Source organism: Vulpes lagopus, chromosome 8 (genome assembly GCF_018345385.1).
Source record: "Vulpes lagopus strain Blue_001 chromosome 8, ASM1834538v1, whole genome shotgun sequence".
In the NCBI taxonomy this organism is placed as follows: Eukaryota; Metazoa; Chordata; class Mammalia; order Carnivora; family Canidae; genus Vulpes; species Vulpes lagopus.
The window spans coordinates 24,383,983-24,404,807 of record NC_054831.1 but is presented as its reverse complement, the minus strand read 5'-3'; the positions used below and the strand labels follow the sequence as shown (position 1 = coordinate 24,404,807).

The 20,825-nt window shown below is 41.9% G+C and overlaps 2 protein-coding genes across 5 annotated transcripts in view; one reads left to right on the top strand and one right to left on the bottom strand.

Annotated features, from left to right (window-relative positions):
* Positions 1–7,435: 7,435 nt before the first annotated feature.
* Positions 7,436–20,462, bottom strand: LOC121497892. Of its 4 annotated transcripts, none has more exons than XR_005989556.1 (3): positions 19,461–19,595; positions 8,356–8,495; positions 7,436–7,788 (listed from the first exon to the last, which is right to left on the bottom strand). XR_005989556.1 is itself a non-coding variant. In XM_041767652.1 (3 exons), exons 1-3 carry the CDS (start codon positions 20,167–20,169, stop codon positions 7,786–7,788), a joined length of 810 nt encoding a protein of 269 aa, XP_041623586.1. In that variant the 5' UTR covers positions 20,170–20,462; the 3' UTR covers positions 7,436–7,785. The 4 variants fall into 4 exon arrangements, 2 of the variants coding, with proteins under 2 accessions (XP_041623586.1, XP_041623585.1); XR_005989557.1 differs by lacking the exon at positions 19,461–19,595 and adding an exon at positions 19,308–19,412; XM_041767652.1 differs by having other exon boundaries at positions 19,503–20,462.
* PINX1 (PIN2 (TERF1) interacting telomerase inhibitor 1) overlaps positions 19,491–20,825 on the top strand; it is an 85,503-nt gene continuing 84,168 nt past the window's right edge. Inside the window, exon 1 of the mRNA XM_041767650.1 lies at positions 19,491–19,621. Within this exon, the coding sequence (XP_041623584.1) occupies positions 19,603–19,621 (19 nt within the window). The 5' untranslated portion in view covers positions 19,491–19,602. The remainder of the gene's footprint in view (positions 19,622–20,825) is intronic.

Genomic DNA, 20,825 nt, shown 5'->3' with positions numbered 1-20,825 from the left:
CATTTGCAGAGACTACAATTTCAGGAGCAATTTGTGTGTGTTTAGATTGAGCTCTGTCAAGTCACTAAGTCACGGACGAAAGTCACCACTACCTACCCAGTGCTTTTCTGTTCTTACATAAGTATGTGATTAGAGAGGGTCCCTTGTTGCCTTCCTTCTCCCCTGGAATAGACATTCTGTCTTTACCAAACCCCTGGAGCTCACTGAGGTAAAACTAAGCAAAAGCTGGTGAATTTTGGGAAAGAAGACAAGAGAAAGGAAACCTATTTAACTGCACAATTGGAGAGACATAAAGGATGCTATAGAAATCAACTCCTAGATTACTCTGAATAAAGAGAGTTAATACTCGGCTCAATGGAGAACCTATGCAGCTAGCATAGCTCTCTCTTGGACCTTGGAGACTTCTTTCCCAATTCCCTCCACAACCATCCATCCAATCCTCTTTCCTAACTTATTTGAATAAAAATATGCTGAGCTCAGCACTAGTTTAGCTGACATCCTGGCATCCCTCCTTTCCCACTCACTAGACTCCCATGACCTTAGTCTTTATTCTTAGAAAAAAGCTGGAGACAATGCCTTGAACTATGCCAAAGGTAGTTCTTCTCCAAATGGAGAACTCTCACATGCCCTCTTATTCTGAACTCAACATTCATCTGGGTTTTGTTATATAGACAATGGGTAAAACCACATAGGATCCCTGGACCAAGAAGAAGAAAAGTTTAAGATGAAAAATACTTGGATTTTAGCTAAGGCATTCGATAACTAGGTTAAACACAGAATTATTATCACAATTATTACAACTATACAACTACTTATCATTTATAACTCACTTTCTAGCATATCACTCCATTTGGCTAGGTATTCATATCTTCTCCATTTCATAGATACAGAAACTAAACCTCAGAGAGGTCAATTGACCTCCTTGTCCTATATGTGGCAGAACTACACATGATTTCTAGGACTCTTGGCCCCCCAAACCTGTGCTCTTCCCACCACACCAGACTGTCACTATACCACTTCATGTACACATTCAATCCTAACAAACCTCCTCTCTGCCAAAGCAAAACAGGATACATTGACTGCAACAGGGGTCTGAACAGAACCCTGTTGGGTCTAGTTAACTGTGGATTTGCCAGTATTAGGAACAGGAAACCAGGAAGAAGAGCTCCTGAGGCAGAAAGAGCCATGGAGATGGAGGCATACTGATAGCAAAGCAAAGAGCTGCAGAGGACATGAAAGAATACAGAAGTCCAGGAGGGAAGTCCTCTTGGGCGACATCTAAAAGGGGAGGTGGCTGAAATTCTGAGAAAGAATGAGTCCTAGAAGGGAGTGAGACTATAGGGAGAAGAGGAGAAGACCAAAAAAGAACCTTAGGTGATAGCTAATGTTAGACATCTGGAGGAGGAAGAAATGATAGTGCAGGGGAGAAAATAAAATATGGGGAAAGCAGAATATGACAAAGAAAGCAATTAGCGAATGTCAGGCAGTGACAGGGAGAGAGTACAGTGAGAGCTGGGGAAGGCCTTAGGGTTTGGAAGGAGATTACTAGTGACCTTAGGAAGGTATCATAATGTCCTTACCCTGGGAAGACAGTGGAAGAATTAAGATTCACCCAGCCTGGGTGCACAAAGGAATAGGGTCTGTCAACCTCATCCCCCATTAAAAGCCAAATCTCATCAATAGATATTCCCTTTATCATTCACTGCCTTTGGCTTCCCCATGCTGAGTCTTACTCAAAGAATTAATAGCTCCATGAAAAAGGAAGTGGCTCAAGCAAGATCCTGATAGCACCAAATGAGGTTCTTTTAACTGCGCTTCATCATTACCTGGGAATGTGATGTTTACCCCAGTGCACTGGGTCTGGTAAACAAGATTGGAGCCGGTGCCTCTAAGTGAGGCTTCTCTGCCTTACATGTATCTACTTCCCTAGCTGGCTGAAGGGCAAGGGCTGTCACAAGGGCACATGCAGAGAGGCATAGAGAGACAGCAAGTTGGGCAAGCCCATCCCGGAGAGACAACCCTGGTTTAGCCTGTTCCTTCTGCCTTCAGGAAGAAAGCCACATCTGTGTAGGACACATGATTTTCACCACATATGGTGACCATGACCACTAGAAAATGTGATCCAGCTGGTATCTTGAAACCCGGACCCCATTAGCTCAGTATATATTTGTCTTTTGGAGGAAGAAGTTAGAGGGCAGGGCACAGTGTATATCTTCTTGACCCCTCAGCCCCCACAAAAGCTGCTAACAAATGTAAAATGATGCTTCCTATGGCTCTGTGATTCACATCACTGGACTTTCTATAGAGTTAATTTTTTAGAAGTAGTTAGATATGAGCAAAAGACTCAAACCAACATTTCTGCAAAGAGGATATACAGGTGGTCAATGAACACATGAAAAGATGTTCAGCATCATCAGCCATCAGGGAAATGCAAAATAAAACTACATGAAATACCAAATACCACCAGAAAATAATGACAACACCAAATGCTGGAGAGGATGCCGAGAAACTGGACCATTCATACACTGTGGATGGGAAAGTGAAATGGTACAGCTACTCTGGAAAATATTTTGTCAATCTCTTATAAATTTAAATGTCCAATTACATGATGACTCAGCAATTGAGCTCTTGGGCATTTATCTTAAGGTAATGGATATTCATGTTCACACAAAAACCTGTACAGGGATGTTTGTAGTGATGGTTCAAAAATGAAAACATCCCAGACACCCTTCAACAGATGAATGGTTAAACAGTAGTACACCTGGACCTTGGAATCCTGCTCAGCAATTATAAAAGGTACAGACTGTTGATACACACATCTTGGATGAATCTAAAAACCAAGGCCATAGATGGCTAGCCTGCCTGCAAATGCCACAGTTGTTGCAGTTGTCATTTTCATCAGAAGGGAGTTTCAAAGCCATATTAACTTCTTCAAAGTTCCCCTCTCAGATATCTAGGAATTTCCAGAGTTGTGTCATAGGCCAATGCCAGGCAGGGCTGTCCAGATGGACCTAGAAAGGTGGTCATGGTATCTGAGTGTCTGGGATAGGAGAGGTGATGGACAGTTGGGGCCAGAAAGCAATTTAAAAAAAAAAAAAGAAAGAAAGAAATTCAAGCCAGGATCAAGAAGTGGGAGCCTAGAGGCCTAAAAGAGATAAATCTGGAAGTAGGAACTGGGACATCATGAGAATCAAAACTGTGGGACATCAGGAGAATCAAAGCTCTGTGGCAGGGCAGCGCTGCTCGGAACAGGCAGGCATGTTAGGACAAACGGTGTCCACATGGGACCCCAAACACAGGCAGATGGATGTCATTCCCACTTTTCTGCCTCAGGAGAATGCTAACTGTGTCCCATGGTTTCTGATACTTCAACAAACTTCTGTCATCTGTGCCTATAATGGGTTTCCAGCATGCCTTGGACTGAGTGGATAAAGTCGACCTAAGTTTTCCAGCAAAATACTTTGTCCTATTTCACATACAGACAATACTTTTAAAGGGAGCATGCATGGCCCTTTTTGCATTAATAAACAGAACATATGTACTTAAATTATTCTGATATAATAAAGAAAAATGTGTCATTACGATTTAAAAGTTCTGATAATATAAAAATATATATTGCAAAAAATAAAATCTTCTGTAATTCCTTTCCTATTCCACTGAAAATGCCAATATTGGCAGTTTGGAATATAGTCTCAAATTTTTCCGTGCATATGCTAACTGTATATGTTATGTATATGTAGATTATTACCAATACTTTTTATTTTTAAAAGTGGGATTTTTAAAAATGGGGTGCCTATAATTTTGCAAATGGTAGTACTTACTGTCTCTAAAAAGAAAGTTTTTTAAAGGGACTTTAAACATGAATTAACTCTATGTAAGTCAAAAATGTCTGAAAAGACTTCTAGAGATTTCCTTAAAACAACAACAACAACAAAAACCTAGTGTGAGTACTTGTGTTCCATGATCATGGCCTCCTCTTCACCATCTCCTCAATCATCAATGACCCCAGCTGGTAGCTTAACAGGTCTACAATTCTATGGGATTCTACGTCCAAAGATAGCCACCACCCAGGAATCTCTCTCATCTGTTACCCATGCTGAGATCACTACGGGACAGATTAAGATGGTGCCCTTGGTGTGCAATGAAAAAACAAAACTGTATGCACTCCAACACAAACAGGATTTCTTTAGTTCCTTTTCCACATCAGGTGTTGTCATGTGAGAACTTCATTTAGGGCATTCATTAAATTGCTCCATTTAACCAGCACCACAACCCATTGAAAGAGGTACCATTATTGTCCTTAACAAACAAGGCACAGAACATTTAGTAGCTTGCCCAGGGTCAGCAACTGGTAAAGGACCAAAAAAGATGAAAGAGGGACAGAGACATGAAAAATAAGGAAGGGGCAGATTGAGCCCCAAGAACTGCCTATACTTCTCAGGGCAAACAGCAGTGGCCACCTGGGGTATTACAGTGCTACAGCTCATTATGCGTCCTGGTAGGTTTTTCTTATAGCAACCCCTTTGGATAACAGATACGGAATCGGAGAGAGGACATTAATTTGCAGGTGTCAGAGCTAGATTTGAATCCTCTAACTTTGGAACTTACTCTGTTAATTGCTGCACTCCAGAGGATCACCATGGGGAGGGCAGATTACATCAATAGAGTTTCATTGACTATGGACTGCTTACCTAGAGAGAAGCAGAAGCCAGAAAGAAGATTCTAGAAGGCATCAGGGAGAGGCAAGAATGAGGCTTGGGAAACCTCTTTGGGAGATTTCAGAATCTCTACTCATAACTGCCATGGTCCCTGCCTGACAGGATGCTTTCCCACTCTCAGGATGGGGCAGGGTGTTGGGGAGCTCAGCTAGCAGCTCAGGTCTGGAAACCCACTCAAGCACTGACTAGGTAGGCTACCACACATCCTTTTCCATCACCCTGACTCCCACCTTGTGAGGTCTACTCATTCCCTTTGCAAGCATCTCCCTGCCCTCATCCCTATCACCCTCCCCTCTCCCACCTGCAGCCCTGAAAACATCTTAAGATATAAGAAACTAAAGTGTCACCACCTCACTCAAGTGCTAGAGAAGGCTAATCTAAGACAATAAAGAAAAGAACTGTAAGGCACCAAGGAAGTCAGATTTTTTTTTTTTTTTGACATTATTGTGTGAATTTGATCTCTGGAAGTGATTTTTCCACTGCTGAGTTTTACAGATTTTGTAAAGGCTAAAGCTTGAAGTCCTAACATTTTGATAGGAAGTATAAACAGAGGAGAAATTTCAGGACAGAACTGCTGCCAGAAAGCCAGAAGGCATTTCTGGACTGGGATCAATAGAGAGCCTTCCCTTCACACAGCTCTTAGCTAGGTTTTGTCTTCCTATTTGAGCTTCTATAACATACAAATACTGCAAGAGAGGACAAGAAAATCAATTAAAGGAGGCCTAGAAGATGAGAGCCCTGAATTGGTATTATCTGGGCATGTCGACTTAACAAAAAAAAGTCAGATACATTCTCCTGACTCAAAAGTCAGGCAACAGAAATCAGGTTGAGTTTGGAGGAGATTACAGGGGGAATAACGTAGCAAGATAAGATACTCTCCCCCCTCACATATACACCCTACCAGGGAATGGGCAGATAAGTCTCAGCAAGATATCATATCAAGCACCCATTTCTGGTGTTTTGGATCTGAGAGTGGGAAGGTGCTTCTTAGCTTGTGTTCCTCAATGGCCTGAGGCAGGCTTTGGCAGGACTGCAGGAGAAACCCTCTGGAGAGGGGATGAGTCTTCCATTGTTTGCATAACTGTATTGGTACATTTGGTGAGTTTATAATAGACAAAGCTCCCCTGCTAACTGACAAAAACAGACTCCATAGGCTGTGTATCCCCAAAGGCTGGTGGAGGGAGGGTGGAGGAGAGGCCTACAGTGACGTTCTGGGGCAGAATTAGCTTTAAATAAATAAGAAAACAAAGCTATTTCCATCAGCCTGCTTCCAGGCTCCCCTCCCTCCATGGCCACAGTGTACAGTTCTGTGGAAATTCTGGATGCTCTTTGAAATGTTTACAGTTTGTTTTTGGTGACAGACAGTGGTGGTGATGGGTGGCGTTTTTTTTTGTTTGTTTGTTTTTTGTGTTTTGTTTTGTTTTGTTTTGTAAGAGAAGTAATTCAGAGCACATATCTCATTTTCTGCTTTATGCCATGTTAGGTTCATCTGTCTTCACTGGTGAAAATTGATTTGAAGGTCAAATCTGGTTTGTTAACTTAAAACTTTCATGGTACTAGTTTGCTACTGTGTAGGATAATTTTACTTTTTAAAGACTTTTGTGAGTATACATAGCTGGCACACAAATTGTAGAAAACTTGAAACATTCAGAAAGTATTAGGAATGTCTACTTCCAGCCACAATGGAATAACAGGGACTGGATTTATCCATCCATCTGGAACAACACAAAAGTGGACAAAAGATACAAAACACCGGTTGTCAGACACTGAGTGGTAGGCAGTGAATAATTGTGCCCCTTGTCCTGAAAGATGGGATGTAAGGGATGTGAGCCTTATGATTGATATTGTTTCCTGCCTGGAAAGAGTTTTCAGGCTGCACATGGATGGAGGAGGGACCCCAGCAGAACCCAGAGGTCTCACAGAGTTGGGGAGACACAGATCAAGGTAGCTAGAAACCACAGAGCTATCTTTGGAGAAAAGAGAACTATACTGAAGGCTCCCCATACCATCAGTGGGGGCCCGTCCAGTCTTCCAGTGAGCACTGAGCAGGGAACCCATGTACAGAAACTGCTGGGGAAGAACTACCTGAGAAAAGTAGGCAGAAAAACCCCCAGAGCCTATGCAAGGCCAAGAATAACCTGTGTTTCCCGAGCAGGAAGAAGTCTGAACACATGGAGCATTAAGTGGTATCCTCAGAAGAGTCTTCTCTCAGTTGTGGGACCAGATTACACCTAAACTAAAAGACCAGTGGGCACCCACCTAACAAAAATTAAGAGAAAGTCTCAAGAAGATCATATTGTTCCCCAAAAACCTAACCTGAGAACAAAATATGTAAAGGAATACGAATCTCCAACAGCCAACAATATGACACAGAATTCGTGTCATGACATAAAAACATTATTAGTTGTGTAAAGAAGCAAGAATATATGAACCATAACCAGGAAGAAATTTTAACAGGCATTTGGAGGATCAAAAAATAAGTATAACCTTACCAACAAGAAATAAGCTTAATGGTTCAGGTATTTTGACCTTTTAGGCTTTTATTTGGTACATATATTTCTTTTAAGATTTTATGTATGTATGTATGTATGTACGTATGCATGTATTGGGGGGGAGAGAGAGAGAGAAAGAAAGAAGGAGAAGGGGGGAAGGAGGAAGGGAGGGAGGGAGGGATGGGGAGAGAGAATCTGAAGCAGACTCCACACTGAGTGCAGAACCCCATGCAGGGCTTGATGTCACATTCGTGAAACCATGACCTGAGGTGAAACCAAGAGTTGGGCACAATCAACTGAGCCACCCAGGTGCCCCTTGGTACATACTTTTTAAATTACTAAAATTACATGAACTATAGATGATCAGATGTAGGTACAACTTGGTTAAGTACTTCCCCATGTGTTTTCTTTCTTTCTTCCTCCCTCCCTTCCTTCCTCCCTTTCTTCCTCCCTCTCTCCCTTCCTTTCTTCTTCTTCTTCCTTCTTCTTCCTTCTTCTTCTTCTTTTCTTCTTCTCCTTCTCCTTCTCCTTCTCCTTCTTCTTCTTCTTTTGATAAGAACCAGCACTCATTTGGGTTACTTCAAATAATAGGAAGCATATTGTAAGGAGACCACCAGGTAATAAGGAATGAAGGGTCTTATCTAAATTGACCAAGGGAGAAAAAAGACAAATAACTGGGCCTTGCAGGAACTGAAGGGACGAGAATTGCTCAGAACCAGAGAAGCTCCAGCACATCAGCCAGACCTGTGACTATTCCCTCCATTGCCCCACCTTAACAAGGTTTGCCCCTCATGTTCTCAGTATTCCTTTTATACACCAACTTGCTGCTTCTGTTGTACAGAATGGTTTGAATGGATCATTCAAACCACCTGACTTCAACCAAATTGAGAACACTTTACATTAAGAGTTTGAGAGCAGAGATGACAATGACACCCATTCTCTTGGTTGTGATCCCATGACAAGGACCCTAGCTAGCATGGTTAGGACATTCTTCCCATTTCTTCCAGTTCAGGAAGCTCTGGCTGAAAGCAAAGGCAGTGTGGGTAAGCCTCCTCCAATCAAAACTTGCCTGCACTGGATGACTATCCAAGAAAAAGTCAAATGTTGGCATATATATGTGACCATCATCTGAACAGAAAGGATACATGGACTACAGCAACATCCTTCATGATCACAGGGCTCAACTTCCAGCTCTTGGCCGTCAAGACAGGGCCATCCACATCCAGCAAATTTGCTTTAGTAGAAGCAGGGAATTGTTTTTCATGGATCATTTCTCCATAAAATCCTGTAAAAGAAATGAGAGTCTATTTACTATTGGATTTGTTACTCTATCTTATTTAGAGGTTGGTACAACATTACTTTCAAGTCCTTGTATTTATGTAAATAAAAACATCCCCAACATCTTATCTTAAACATTATCAGTGTTGTTTTTTGTCCCCAACAATCCATTATGAAACTTTTCAAGCATAAAGTAAAACTGGAAGAATCTTATAGTGAATATCCACCAAAGTTTTACTACACTTGTTCTATCACACATTCACACATCTATCCTCTCTCCGTCCATCAATCCCACGTATGTGGGGTGCATCTCAAAGTAAGTGGCAGACATCAGAATATGTTCCCTTAAATAGTTCAGCACAAATTGTGTTACCTAAGTTTCAATGTTTGTTAACAGGTTTTTCCATGTCTACACAATAAAATGTAAAATCATAAGAGTCCACCTCTGAGTTCCCCCCAAAGAGGCATTAAACCGCATAACTGAAATGGTGATCAAAATCTATCACACCATTATCACCCCTGAGAGTTTCCTTGTGCCTCTTCCCAATTTGTGCTCCACTCCCCAGAGACAACAGTTGTTCTGATTTTTTCACACCTGGATTTGTTTTGCTCTTCTAGAATTTCATGAGTGGAATCATAGAGTATATACTTCTTTCCCTGAGCATCATGTTTTCTTGATTAATTCAGGGGACAGCAAACTTTTTCCTAATATCTTTAGGTAGTAAATATTTTAGCCTTTGGGACCATACAGTCTCTTGAAGCTACTGAATTCTGCTGATGTAGCCAGAAAACAGCTCAACAAGAGTTATCATTAAGTGAGGGTGGCTGTTCCAATAAAACTCCATTTACAAACACAGGTAGCCAGCCCATAGGCCATGGTTTGTCAATCCCATTGAATGTTGTTGTATGTGTCAGTAGTTTCTTTTTCCCCACTGCTCAGTATCCCATTGCAGGAATGTGCCACTTTATTTATCCATCTGCCAGGTGCTGATCACTAGGACTGGTTCTAGTTTTTAATTATTATGAATAAAGCCTCTATGAACATTCTTGTGTAAGTGTTTTTGTAAAAAGTAAATACCTAGAAGTGGAATTGCTGGCTCATAGGGTAGGTTTATTTTTACCTTTATTCTAAATACATAAAAAAAAAACAACCCAACAAAATAGCTACCAGGCATCACTATTACTTTCTTTCTTTTTTTTGCCAGAGAGAGATAATTATAACCATGTTCTTTAGAATTTTCTTCGCTCACTGAAACTTTTCTCTCCCTCTTGTCCTTTCCTTACTTTTTAAAAAAATTTATTTATTCATGAGAGACACACAGAGTCAGAGACATAGGCAGAGGGAGCAGCAGGCTCCATGCAGGGAGCCCGGTGTGGGACTCGATCCTGGGCCTCCAGGACCATGCCCTGGGCTAAAGACAGGTGCTAAACCACTGAGCCATTCAGACATCCCCCTTTCCTTACTTCCAAAGGGGGGGTCACCACAAACAGAACTTTTAAAACATTCTTTACCTCTATAACCTGGCTGCTTCTTCCTATTTCCTAGCTCGAACTGCCAAGAGGAAGACTGATTAGTTCAGCTCATCACCATCATCCCATGCTTGGCCAGCTTTTTATGGTGCTACGCACCACTGGGTATTTGTTTCTTATGGAGTGGCTGCATACCTCATCCAATAAGTTCTGGCCTGGCAAAGTGGTTCAGAGATGAAAGATGGGGCTTCTATAAAGGAAACAACCCAGGGCTGCCACTCCTAGCTGAGCAGTTTCCCATAGCAAGGATGGTAAATGTGGCTGGTGTCTTAACTGACATATAAATATAACAATTAATAATTCCCCTATTGTTGGGTACTTACATTGTTTTCAATTTTTCATCTCACATCTTAGGCTGCAAGATACTTTGGAATACAAATATTTACATAAAATTGGTAACATTTCCTTCTAGACTCCCTAGAAACTATATTACTGGGTGTAAATATCTGACATCAACAATTTTCCCACTTTGGCATAAACATTACCTGCAGGGCTCAGTAAAACACACAGGGCTGGGACCCATCCTAGAGTTTCTGTTTTAGGAGGTCTAGTGTGGAGCATGAGAATTTGCATTTCTAACAAGTTCCCAGGTGATGCTGACATGGGAAGAGGATTTTTTCTCTCCTTCTGATGCTTTTATAGCACTCTGTGCCACTTTAAAATATTTAACACATTCTGGGATCCCTGAGTGGCTCAGCAGGTTTAGCGCCTGCCTTCGGCCTGGGGCATGGTCCTGGAGTCCCAGGATCAGGTCCCACGTAAGGCTCCCTGCATGGAGCCTGCTTCTTCCTCTGCCTGTGTCTCTGCCTCTCTTGCTCTCTGTGTCTATCCTGAATAAATAAATAAAAATTAAATTAAAAAATATTTAACACAATCTGCCTTGCCTGAGAATTAAGTTTGCCCATATTCATTTCCTCCCTAGAACAGGAGCTCCATAGGTTCTGTATTGTTTATTGTTCTGTATTGTATTGTTTATCTTTGTATGCTCTAAAGTGCTAAGCAAGAATAGTGTTAAAAACAAAAAAGCTTGTTATGTTGTTAATCTGCCACCTAATTTCCTTGTTATTGTCTTCTTGTAGTATTAATGCTGTCCCAAGTTCCCCCAATTTTATTTGCAGACACTTAAAACTAGTTGCCACTTAAATTTTGTTTGCTTGCTTCAATTTCTGATAAGCAATAGCTGTAATTTTACATGCCTGGATTTTACACCCCCTCTTGTCATTAAGTACCCTTGATTTACATTTTCCTTGGTATGGGTGATAGTGGAAGGAGGTTGTGAATGAAGATAGGATGGCTTGGCTTAGCTTAAACGTGCCAAAAAGGTCTAAGCTAAGACCTTAAAATTAAATTTTACCATTAGCATCCTTAAAATAAAAATGAGATATTTATAAAAGACTTTGAAAGTAGTAAAGCCCTCTCCAAATTATGGAATTTTAAAAATGATTTATTTATTTATATATTTATTTATTTGAGAGAGAGAGAAAGAGACAGAGAGAGAGACAGAGAAGCAAGCTCCCCACTTAGCAGAAAGCCTGAGGCAAGGCTCAATCCTAGGACCCTGAGATCATGACCTGAGCCAAAGGCAGATGCTTAACCAACTGAGCCATGTGTCACTGTGACACTGAGCAGGTGTCCCTAAATTATCAAACTTTTAATATGACACCCTAGGTCATATAATTTACAGAGGAGAGGAAAACATTTTGAAAGTAACTTGCCCAACACTATCCCTGTCACAGATCACAGAGATAAAACTCAAGACATATTTAGAACATTTGAACCAAAATGCAGAAACAAAAAAAATGGATAAATGGCATGGTCAGACCAAAGTTATGAGAGTCCCCATGAGTTTGTATTACAGGAACTGGAAAGGTTCCTCTGACTCAGATTTGCATTATTTCCACACCCAACAGAATAAAGGCAAAATGTTTTGAATGAACTGACCCTAATTGCCTCAGAACATCTTTAAGTGGGAATCTTCCTCTCTGGTTTATTTCACCTGATCCTACAACCTCCTTCATCCAAGGTATGTTATCTAAAGCAGGACCTACAATCCACTTCCTAGATTTGTTTTTGGTATAAGGTCAATGCACCAAGGAAAGAACCTGTTTGCAATTATGTATATGAAATGCTCACTATCCTTAAAAATAAAAAAAAAGATTTGAGAGAGAGAGAGAGCACATGCCCACAAGTGGGGGAGGGGCAGAGAGAGAAGGAAAGAGAGAATCTTCAGTAGACTCCCCAGTGAGCATGTAGCCCAATGAAAGGCTCAATCCCAGGGCCCAGAGATCATGACCTGAGCTGAAACCAACAGTGGTCTGCTCAACTGATTGAGCTACCCAGGTACTCCACTTACCATCTTTTTTCACAAAGTTTTCCCAGCTTGATAGGATGAAGCTTGTCCTCTACTAGATTTCTCAAAAAAGGATCATGAGTTGTGGCATGTTTAAAACTGGTTTTCTACAGACTTGACACTCGATGGATAACTAGGCTGGATATAAAATTCGTGATTCATATTTTCTTTCGTTGAGTTTCTTAAAAATTGCTGCTTTCTGGTTGCCTTGCTTTCTACATTGACATTGAGAGGTCTGATGACCTAATTATTTTGCCCTTATTTTTAAAAATTAATTATGTCTATTAATTAACATCTAATAATTTTATATTATGTATGTATTACACACTTATTATAATGTCCAATAATTTTATTATTTTACTTAGGGATTTTTCTCTGTAAGAAAGTCTAATAATTTTGCTAGAATATGTCTTGGAGTTGATTGTTGTAGCTCAATTTTCCCAAGTACTTGATGGACTTTTAAAATATGAAGAATCAGATCCTCTTTTATTTCTGGAGAGTTTTCTTGAGTAATAGTCTCTTCTATCTCAACAGCTATCCGGCACTGATTAAACTTTTTCTTTATTTCATTTTCACTTTCTCAGTTGTTTGCTTAGCTTTCTTCAATATCTCCTATTAACTTTTAATTTGAATATATTCCTTTAGGCACCTTGTAATTTTGTTCTCATTTCTGATATGCTTTTGCTATTTTACTTCCATTTCCTTCCTGTGTTCAATCAATTCGCATTTAATTTCTTCCTGTTTTTTCTTTTGTGTGTGTGTGTGTGTGCATTTCTGTTAGTCTGAATTTCTGACTCAAACTTGTTTTGTCCCCTCCAAATCACCAAGTAATTAATTTGATATGGAATTTTATCTACAGTTTTCTTCTTTTTTTTTTTCTACAGTTGTCTTCTGTTTTTGGTTGTTTTTGCAGGTGTAGATTTTCATCAGCTGAAATGTTTCCATTTTCACTTTCTGTTTTCTTCTTATAGAAGCCTCATATAGGGGCACCGGGGTGGTTCAGTGGTTGAGCACCTGCCTTTGGCTCAGGTCGTGATCCCAGGGTCCTGAGATTGAGGACCTCAGGATAATAATAATTACTATTATTCATGAATGAATAAATAAATAATAAAAAATCTTTTTTTAAAAAAAGAAACCTTGTATAGATGAAGACTATTTTTGTTTATTAACTTCATGGACAGGCTCTTTGTTAAGAGGCAGGTTTTTTTTTTTAATATTTTATTTTATTTTTGAAAGACACACAGAGAGAGGCAGAGACATAGGCATAGGGACAAGCAGGATCCCCGCAGAAAGCCTGATGTGGGACTCGATCCCAGGACCCTGGGATCATGACCTGAGCCAAATGCAGGTGCTCAACCACTGAGCCATCAGGTGCCCCAAGAGGTAGTTTTTAAGACTTCTACTTCAAGAGCACTACCTGATCTCAGTGTGGCAAAGTGCCCTTTCAAATGGTGGTTCTCTTTTTAGAGTGTGTGAAGGGGGAAATTGGAGAAAAAAATATGTGTTCCTTAATTCTTTCAAATTCTCTTTTATCTTGCAGGACTCTAAATTCCCTCCACTTACTCTTTTTTTTTTTTTTAATCACCTAGTTTCCAAAGAGACTTTCAGACACAATTAAATTGGTTCATTGCTACATAGAATCATCAGTATTCATACTTGATCTCTGGCTGCTTTCAACATTGTTGACCACTTCATCATTCTCTTAAATATTCCCCCCCTGCTTTTCATCTTACTTCTGATGCAAAACCTTCCATCTCTCCTAGGAGTCTCATTCTTCTCTTCTGGCCATTAAATGTTAGACTTCCTCAAAGCCTGGCCTTTTGCTCTTCTCATTCCATATTCCTTCTGGATGCACACTTCACTGTCCATGGCTTTGTTTAATGTCGAATTTGCATGATTCCCAGCTTTTATCTCTAGCCCAAAGTTGTCCCCTGAGCTCTAGACTCCTATGTCTAATTGATGATGCTCATACTCAAAGACATCTCAATCATATCATGTCTGATACTTAGTTTGTTTTATCCCTTATGCCCAAATGCCACCATTTCAGTTACAGAAATTTTGAGATTCTTGACAGCTTTCTCTCTCAACTCCCAAATATCCAGGTTATCATAAATTTCTATTGACCTTACCTTCTAAAAGTCTTTTGAATATAAAAAAAACAACTAATCATCACTTTTACAACCACCTTCATTTTTCACCTTAACTACAATTGCCTGCTAATTGGATTCCCTATAAATACATTTCCACCTTCAATCTGTTCTGTTCATACAACAAACCATAGGGAGCTTTCAGAAACTATAATGTGTATTACTCCCCAGCTTAAAAAGTTTTCAATGGCTTCCCATAGTTCTTGAGATAAAGATCCAAATCCTAATTATGATCCACAAGGCCTTATAAGAACTGGCCTCTTACTCAATTATGTGCTCTTACTTTCCCTTGCTCTGCATTCAGCCATATCAAGCCTTGGAATAGGCCATGGTTTAATTCACTTCTCACTTTCTTTCTTTTTTTCCGAGGATGGCATATAATATCACTTTATTTCACAGGGCAGAGGTTATGTAACTGGACACTACGTGAAGCATTAGAAGCCAACTGATACATATGTTCAGGGCAGGCCGCAGAGATGTTCCTCTTCTAGAAGTTCTGTTTTTTATTGTGGCTTATGGCAACCATGCAAAATGCAGGGGGTGACCCTGGAGGCCACATGGGGCAAGCTGTTTTGTCCTAACTCTCCTCCTCCAAATATACCTTCTTTAGCCAGTCAGGGATTTTTATAAAAAGCCTTGTGGTTTTCATGAAAAAAAAAAAAACAAAAACAAAAAACTATTACGCATTATAGCTTTTGCCCCAAATCACCACAAAACTTGAACTATTTTGGTTAAATAACCCTTTAAAAGCCGACAGAAGAAAGAAACCTATTGTGAAACTGTCTAAATCCCTTGAATGTTATTTCCTCACAGTCAGACATGGTGAGAAAGCACATTCTTTTGGATTAATAATGAAGGTTTACAAAGCAGAGAAAAGCTGTGTGGGCTTTGGCTAGCTGGCTCTCCCCTCAGGAGCCCTAAACATCATCTTCTGTTGCTTTTCCTGATATGAGAGGCTTTTCACATCTTGGAGAGCCTGATGTCATAGGTGACCATGTTGAAGTTGTCCCAGGGAAAGAGCTTCTTCTCCAGGCGGTTATAGTCAAGCATGCTGTTGTAGCGGTTCTTGAATGGGATGGTCAGGGCCTTGCTGTGCCCCATGCCTGTGTAATAGACAAAGCCGATGGTGGCATCAGGTAATAAGTAGCTGCTGACACTGTACAAGTAGCCACAGATGAGGAAGGCATTGGTTACTGACTGCTCATGGATATTAGTCTCCCAGGTTTGTTCAAGTTCCAGACTCTCTGGGTTCATAATGGCACCTTTGGCTTCCTGGCCACTGTATACTCCTCACTTCCTTGTGGAAGCTTTCTTGAATTTCCCTAAATCCTCTCTTATATTCTATCCTAGCCTCATGTCTTTCTCTTTCCAGTATTTATCTCAGGTCTAATTTTATATTTATGTATGTAGTTACTTGATTCATGTCTATCTTCTCTGCAAACTCAAAAGGGTAAGGGTCATGACTGTTTTTGTTCACCTTTGTAACTCCAGCAGAAAGCACAATGTCTGAAACAAATATTTGTTGAAATAATCATTCTAACTTCTACTTCCTTTAAAATTATAACAGTGCTTTATTGAATACTGTATTGAGTGCTTTCTATGTGCCAGGTGCCATTTTAAGCACTTGACATATATCAAATCATCTCATTATTCCTCTTAATAGAGGAATGGGGAGGTAATGTAATCTGCCCAAAGACACAGCAGGTTACCAGCTAGTAAGTGACAGAACTAAGATTTGAACCCAGGAAGTCTGGCTTCAGAATCCAACTTCTTAAATATTATTATATTCTTTTTAATGCTCATATCACTGACTTACGCTTTTCTTTTCTTTTAGGTTTTTATTTATTCATGAAAGACACAGAGAGAAAGGCAGAGACACAGGCAGAGGGAGGAGGCTCCGTGCAAGGAGCCTGATGTGGGACTCGATCCCAGGACTCCAGGATCATGCCCTGAGCCAAAGGCAGGCGCTTAACCACTGAGCCACCCAGGCATCCCAAGTTATGCTTTTCTGATTAGAGTAATTTTATGAGAGTCTTTCAGACCTGGAAATAATCTCAGTGATCATCCTTTCTTCATAGATTGGATCAGTGATATCAAAAGAAGTGAAATATTTGCCCTCCCCACCATGACTTGCCCAAGATCACACTGTAAGCTGGTAGCAGAATTTAGACTCTGTCATGTTTTCTGCTTTTTTCCTTGCCTTATATCAGCCTGGTGCCTCTTAGGAATGAGCTCAGATTAACTGGAAACATTCAGTTCTATTTAATAGACAAAAATTTTAGTGATATACCTGACATATAGTATAAAGATGTAGTACAACGTGTGAGAATTCTTTTTTGCAACTGTACAGAATGTGTAACTAGCTTTTATAGTGTGTGTGTGTGTGTGTGTGTGTGTGTGTGTGGAGTGGGGCAGCGGGGGTGGGTGCTGATTGTGATTCACTAGAGCTAAAGAAACGGGGAATATAAAAAATAGTGAAAGGGGTTATAGGAGAAAGGAGAGAAAATGAGTGGGAAAAATCAGAGAGGGTGACAAAACATGAGAGACTCCTAACTCTGGGAAATGAACAAGGGGTAGCCAAAGGGAAGGTGGGTTGGGGGATGGGGTGACTGGGTGACAGGCACTGTGGGGGGCACTAGACGATGAGCACTGGGTTTTATACTATATGTTGGCAAATCGAACTCCAATAAAAAATATACATTAAAAAAAAGCTAAAGAATTAACAATCATCTGTCTCTTATCTTGGTCTTTGATTGCCTGAAGGAAAGGACTAGGATGGATCCAGGTTCAGTTCTTTAAAGTATATTGAAAGTGTTTGTCGCCTTTACCTAAAGGTGTTTTTCATCAAGTACTTTGCTTGAACAGAAGAAAAAAAATATACTTTAACCCTGAGTTCATTTATACCTTTGGTTGTTTGATGACCTGTGCACAAAGTAAGGTCTGTGGATCATCAGCACCCACATTCTTGGAAGGTTGTTAGATATGCAGAATTTCTGGCCCTATCCCAGACCTGTTGAACCAGAAACTGCATTTTAATAAGATCCTCAGATGATTCACATGCACATTAAAGGTTGAGAAGTACTGCTCTGAGAGGGTCTGCCAAGAAAGAGACTGAAGAATAAGACTGAATGTCTTATACTGAATCCCCTTACTTTTATAAGCATAATATTCACTCTCAGCTGACAATTTAAAACATATAAATAGGATTCTATATATTATTTTTTAAATTCCAAACTTGACAATAGTTTTTTCAATAGATAATCCTCATTGATATTTCACAAACACAAGAAATGCTGGAGTTGGAACAAACCTTGGAATCCATTAGTCTATCCTGCCTTCACTCAAATGGATAATACCTTCTATAGGATTCCTTTGTGGCCTCTGACTGAACATTTCCTGGAAAGGCAGAAGCTCACCAGATCACAAGGCATAACCATTCCTTGCCATTCACTGCTACACTTAACAATCTTAGTTTAGTTTTGACAACCTATCGCCCGGACCACGGAAACAGTATTGAAAAGTTGTCTCAATCTTCCTAATTATCCAAGAGACAGAACCATCTTCTGCAGTCACATACCAACATCTTTGGTGCTTGAAAATTCTGACTTCCTTATCAATTCACTACTGTCCACTCTTATGTAACTACCTTCTGTTTTCTCCGGTCTCATCAAACGGATCAGCTAATTACCCAAAGACTTGGGTGATCCTGCCTTTCGAATTTTGTGCAAGTCCAACTCCCCACTTAAATCCTGTTCTCCGTGTCACAACTTATGGGGTCCCAGACTTAGCTATAAAAATTCCATTAATTTTGCATCTCCTCACTCCCCTCAGCTCCTGGATATTCACTGATAGAGGTAACTATTCTTTTGTGTTTCTTTTTTCTGATTTTTATGAAACTAGAGAAGTTAACCCTGTTTGTCAGGACTCCTAGTTAAAGGGCAAATTCATCTAGAACAGGAGTCGAGTCCTTCATACAGCTTCTCATGGCACCTGGCTGCTCTCTTTATGTTCTAGGAGGGGAAAGCCTTCTTTATTTTATTTTTATTTATTCATGATAGACATAGAGAGAGGAGGGGTGGGCAGAGACACAGGCAGAGCGAGAAGCAGGCTCCACGCTGGGAGCCAGACGCGGGACTCGATCTCGGGGACTCCAGGATCGCGCCCTGGGCCAAAGGCAGGCGCCAAACCGCTGAGCCACCCCCGAAAACCTTCTATCTATACCGTCACCTGAACTTCCGCGGGAGGGCCACCTGTGCAAAAACACATCCTTCCTAACTGCCTTCGAGTCTCATCGCCAGAATCTCATTAGCGCTCCCCTGGAGACTGAGACACTGCAGGTAAAAGTCACAGATGGCTGCAGAGCCCCTATCATCTTCAAATTATTTTGCTAGGTATTGGTGTGGATACAGAGAGAACTATGATAAAGGCAAAGCTCAGAGCAACTTAGTCTTGCGGAAGACGTCATGTTACAAAGAGACAAACATTTTGGCCACATTTAGTTCCCTTCCTAAGTTGGGATCCCATAGATAGGTGCTTAGGTACCTGCTTTACCTACCTACCTATCCCAGAGGGTAGAGGTAGGACATTATGAAAAGACACCCTAGTGCAAGGTGTTCCCCTCCAGGTGAGTTTCTCAAACTCCTCAAATGCACCGTTTTAAAACGCGGACCGCCCTAACTCCTGTTGTTTACATATTTCTTGTGAGCTAACAGAGGGCAAGATCATGTTTTACTTCCAGAAAGCACCGTGCTTGGCATTTAGGAATCAACAGAGAACGACACAGGTAACCCACCCGCGCGCTTGCCCCGGGGCATTCACCGCCAACCAGCCCAGGACCTCGGCTCCGCCGCCCTCCGACCTGCGCCCCAGAGCGGCTGCGCTCGCGCACCTCCCGAACTCCTTCGCCCCGCCCACTCGCCGCCACGTGGTCGAGGGCCGGGCGCACCTCGACTACGTCACCAGCACGCGCCGGGCCGCCGCGGTCCACCTGGTCTGCCGGCCCCACGCTCCTCGCTTCTCCGCGAGCCGGCTGCTCGGTAGCCGCCGCCGCTCAGGTCCGGAGGCTCGCGGCGTTCCCGGCTGTCGACATGTCGATGCTGGCTGAGCGTGAGTGGAGGGCGCGAGGCTGAAGGTTCCAGGCGACGCCCCCGGGGCGGGCTGAGGGGCGCGGGGATGCGGGTCGCCGGCGCGCGGCGGGGCGAGAGGACGCCCCTCGGGGGCGGGCGGGGGGGGACGGGGAAGCCCGGGTCGGCTCGGCTCGCCTCGCCCCGCCTGCCGCGGAGATTTCCAACGCAGCCTTCCCGGAAGTTAGCTACCGGTCGGCTGGTGAAAGAGACGGAGTGTCCACGTGGGACTCCTGTCCGTGCGCTCGGATCCGGGCACGCGCGCGCGGTGGGTCGACCGGGAGCCCGGACGCCGGGCGTGCAAACCCTGAGCCGTTCGCTCACTTCGCGGGGCCTCAGCTGCTTCTGCTTACGAAGAGGCGGTTGGGGGGGATCCCTGGGTGGCTCAGCGGTTTGGCGCCGCCTTCGGCCCAAGGCGCGATCCTGGAGACCCGGGATCGAGTCCCGCGTCGGGCTCCCTGCGTGGAGCCTGCTTCTCCCTCTGCCTGTGTCTCTGCCTCTCTCTCTATCATGAATAAATAAATAAATCATCTTTAAAAAAAAAAAAAAAACAGGCGGTTGGGCCAGCAGAATCTCTTCAGACCGTGAAATCCTGCTCTCGAAGACATCAAACGCAAGAAGTTAGCTTTTTTTTTTTTTCTTTTTTCTTTTCTTTTTTTTTTAAGAGGATGCAGGACTAACGAGTGATTCTGAGTAAGACTGGCCGTTCGGACTTGGCTGGAATTGTTCACATTCTTGCACGACAGAAGTGTTGGCTGCAACGCCGCAGCTCGCTTCAATTTGACTGTTGTCTTCACTTCGTGAAGTTCCTGAATATTCTCTCTCTCTCTCTCTCTCTCTCTCTCTCTCTCTCTCTCTCTCGGAGAGGCAGTTTGACTTTTTCGGGACGTATCTGTAGCTAAAAGTTGCCTGTCACCAGATGGCAGTCGAGCTTTGCTCAAGAAAAGCCGGCCCATCACTTTTTTTCAAAGTGTGTAATGGGCAATGAACAGAAACAGCTTGTTTAACAGACCAACAGCAATCACACAGGGGTTCAATGAAATAAATGCTGTCAGCATCCTCTTATCTAAGAAAGTGGAAGAATGGGAGCCCAAAACACAAGGAGGAAGGCACCGTTCCCTTTTTACAGCAGTTGAAATCCAGGTTCAGAAGAAAATATTTTGTCCGGAGTCTTTGAGCTAGAAAGT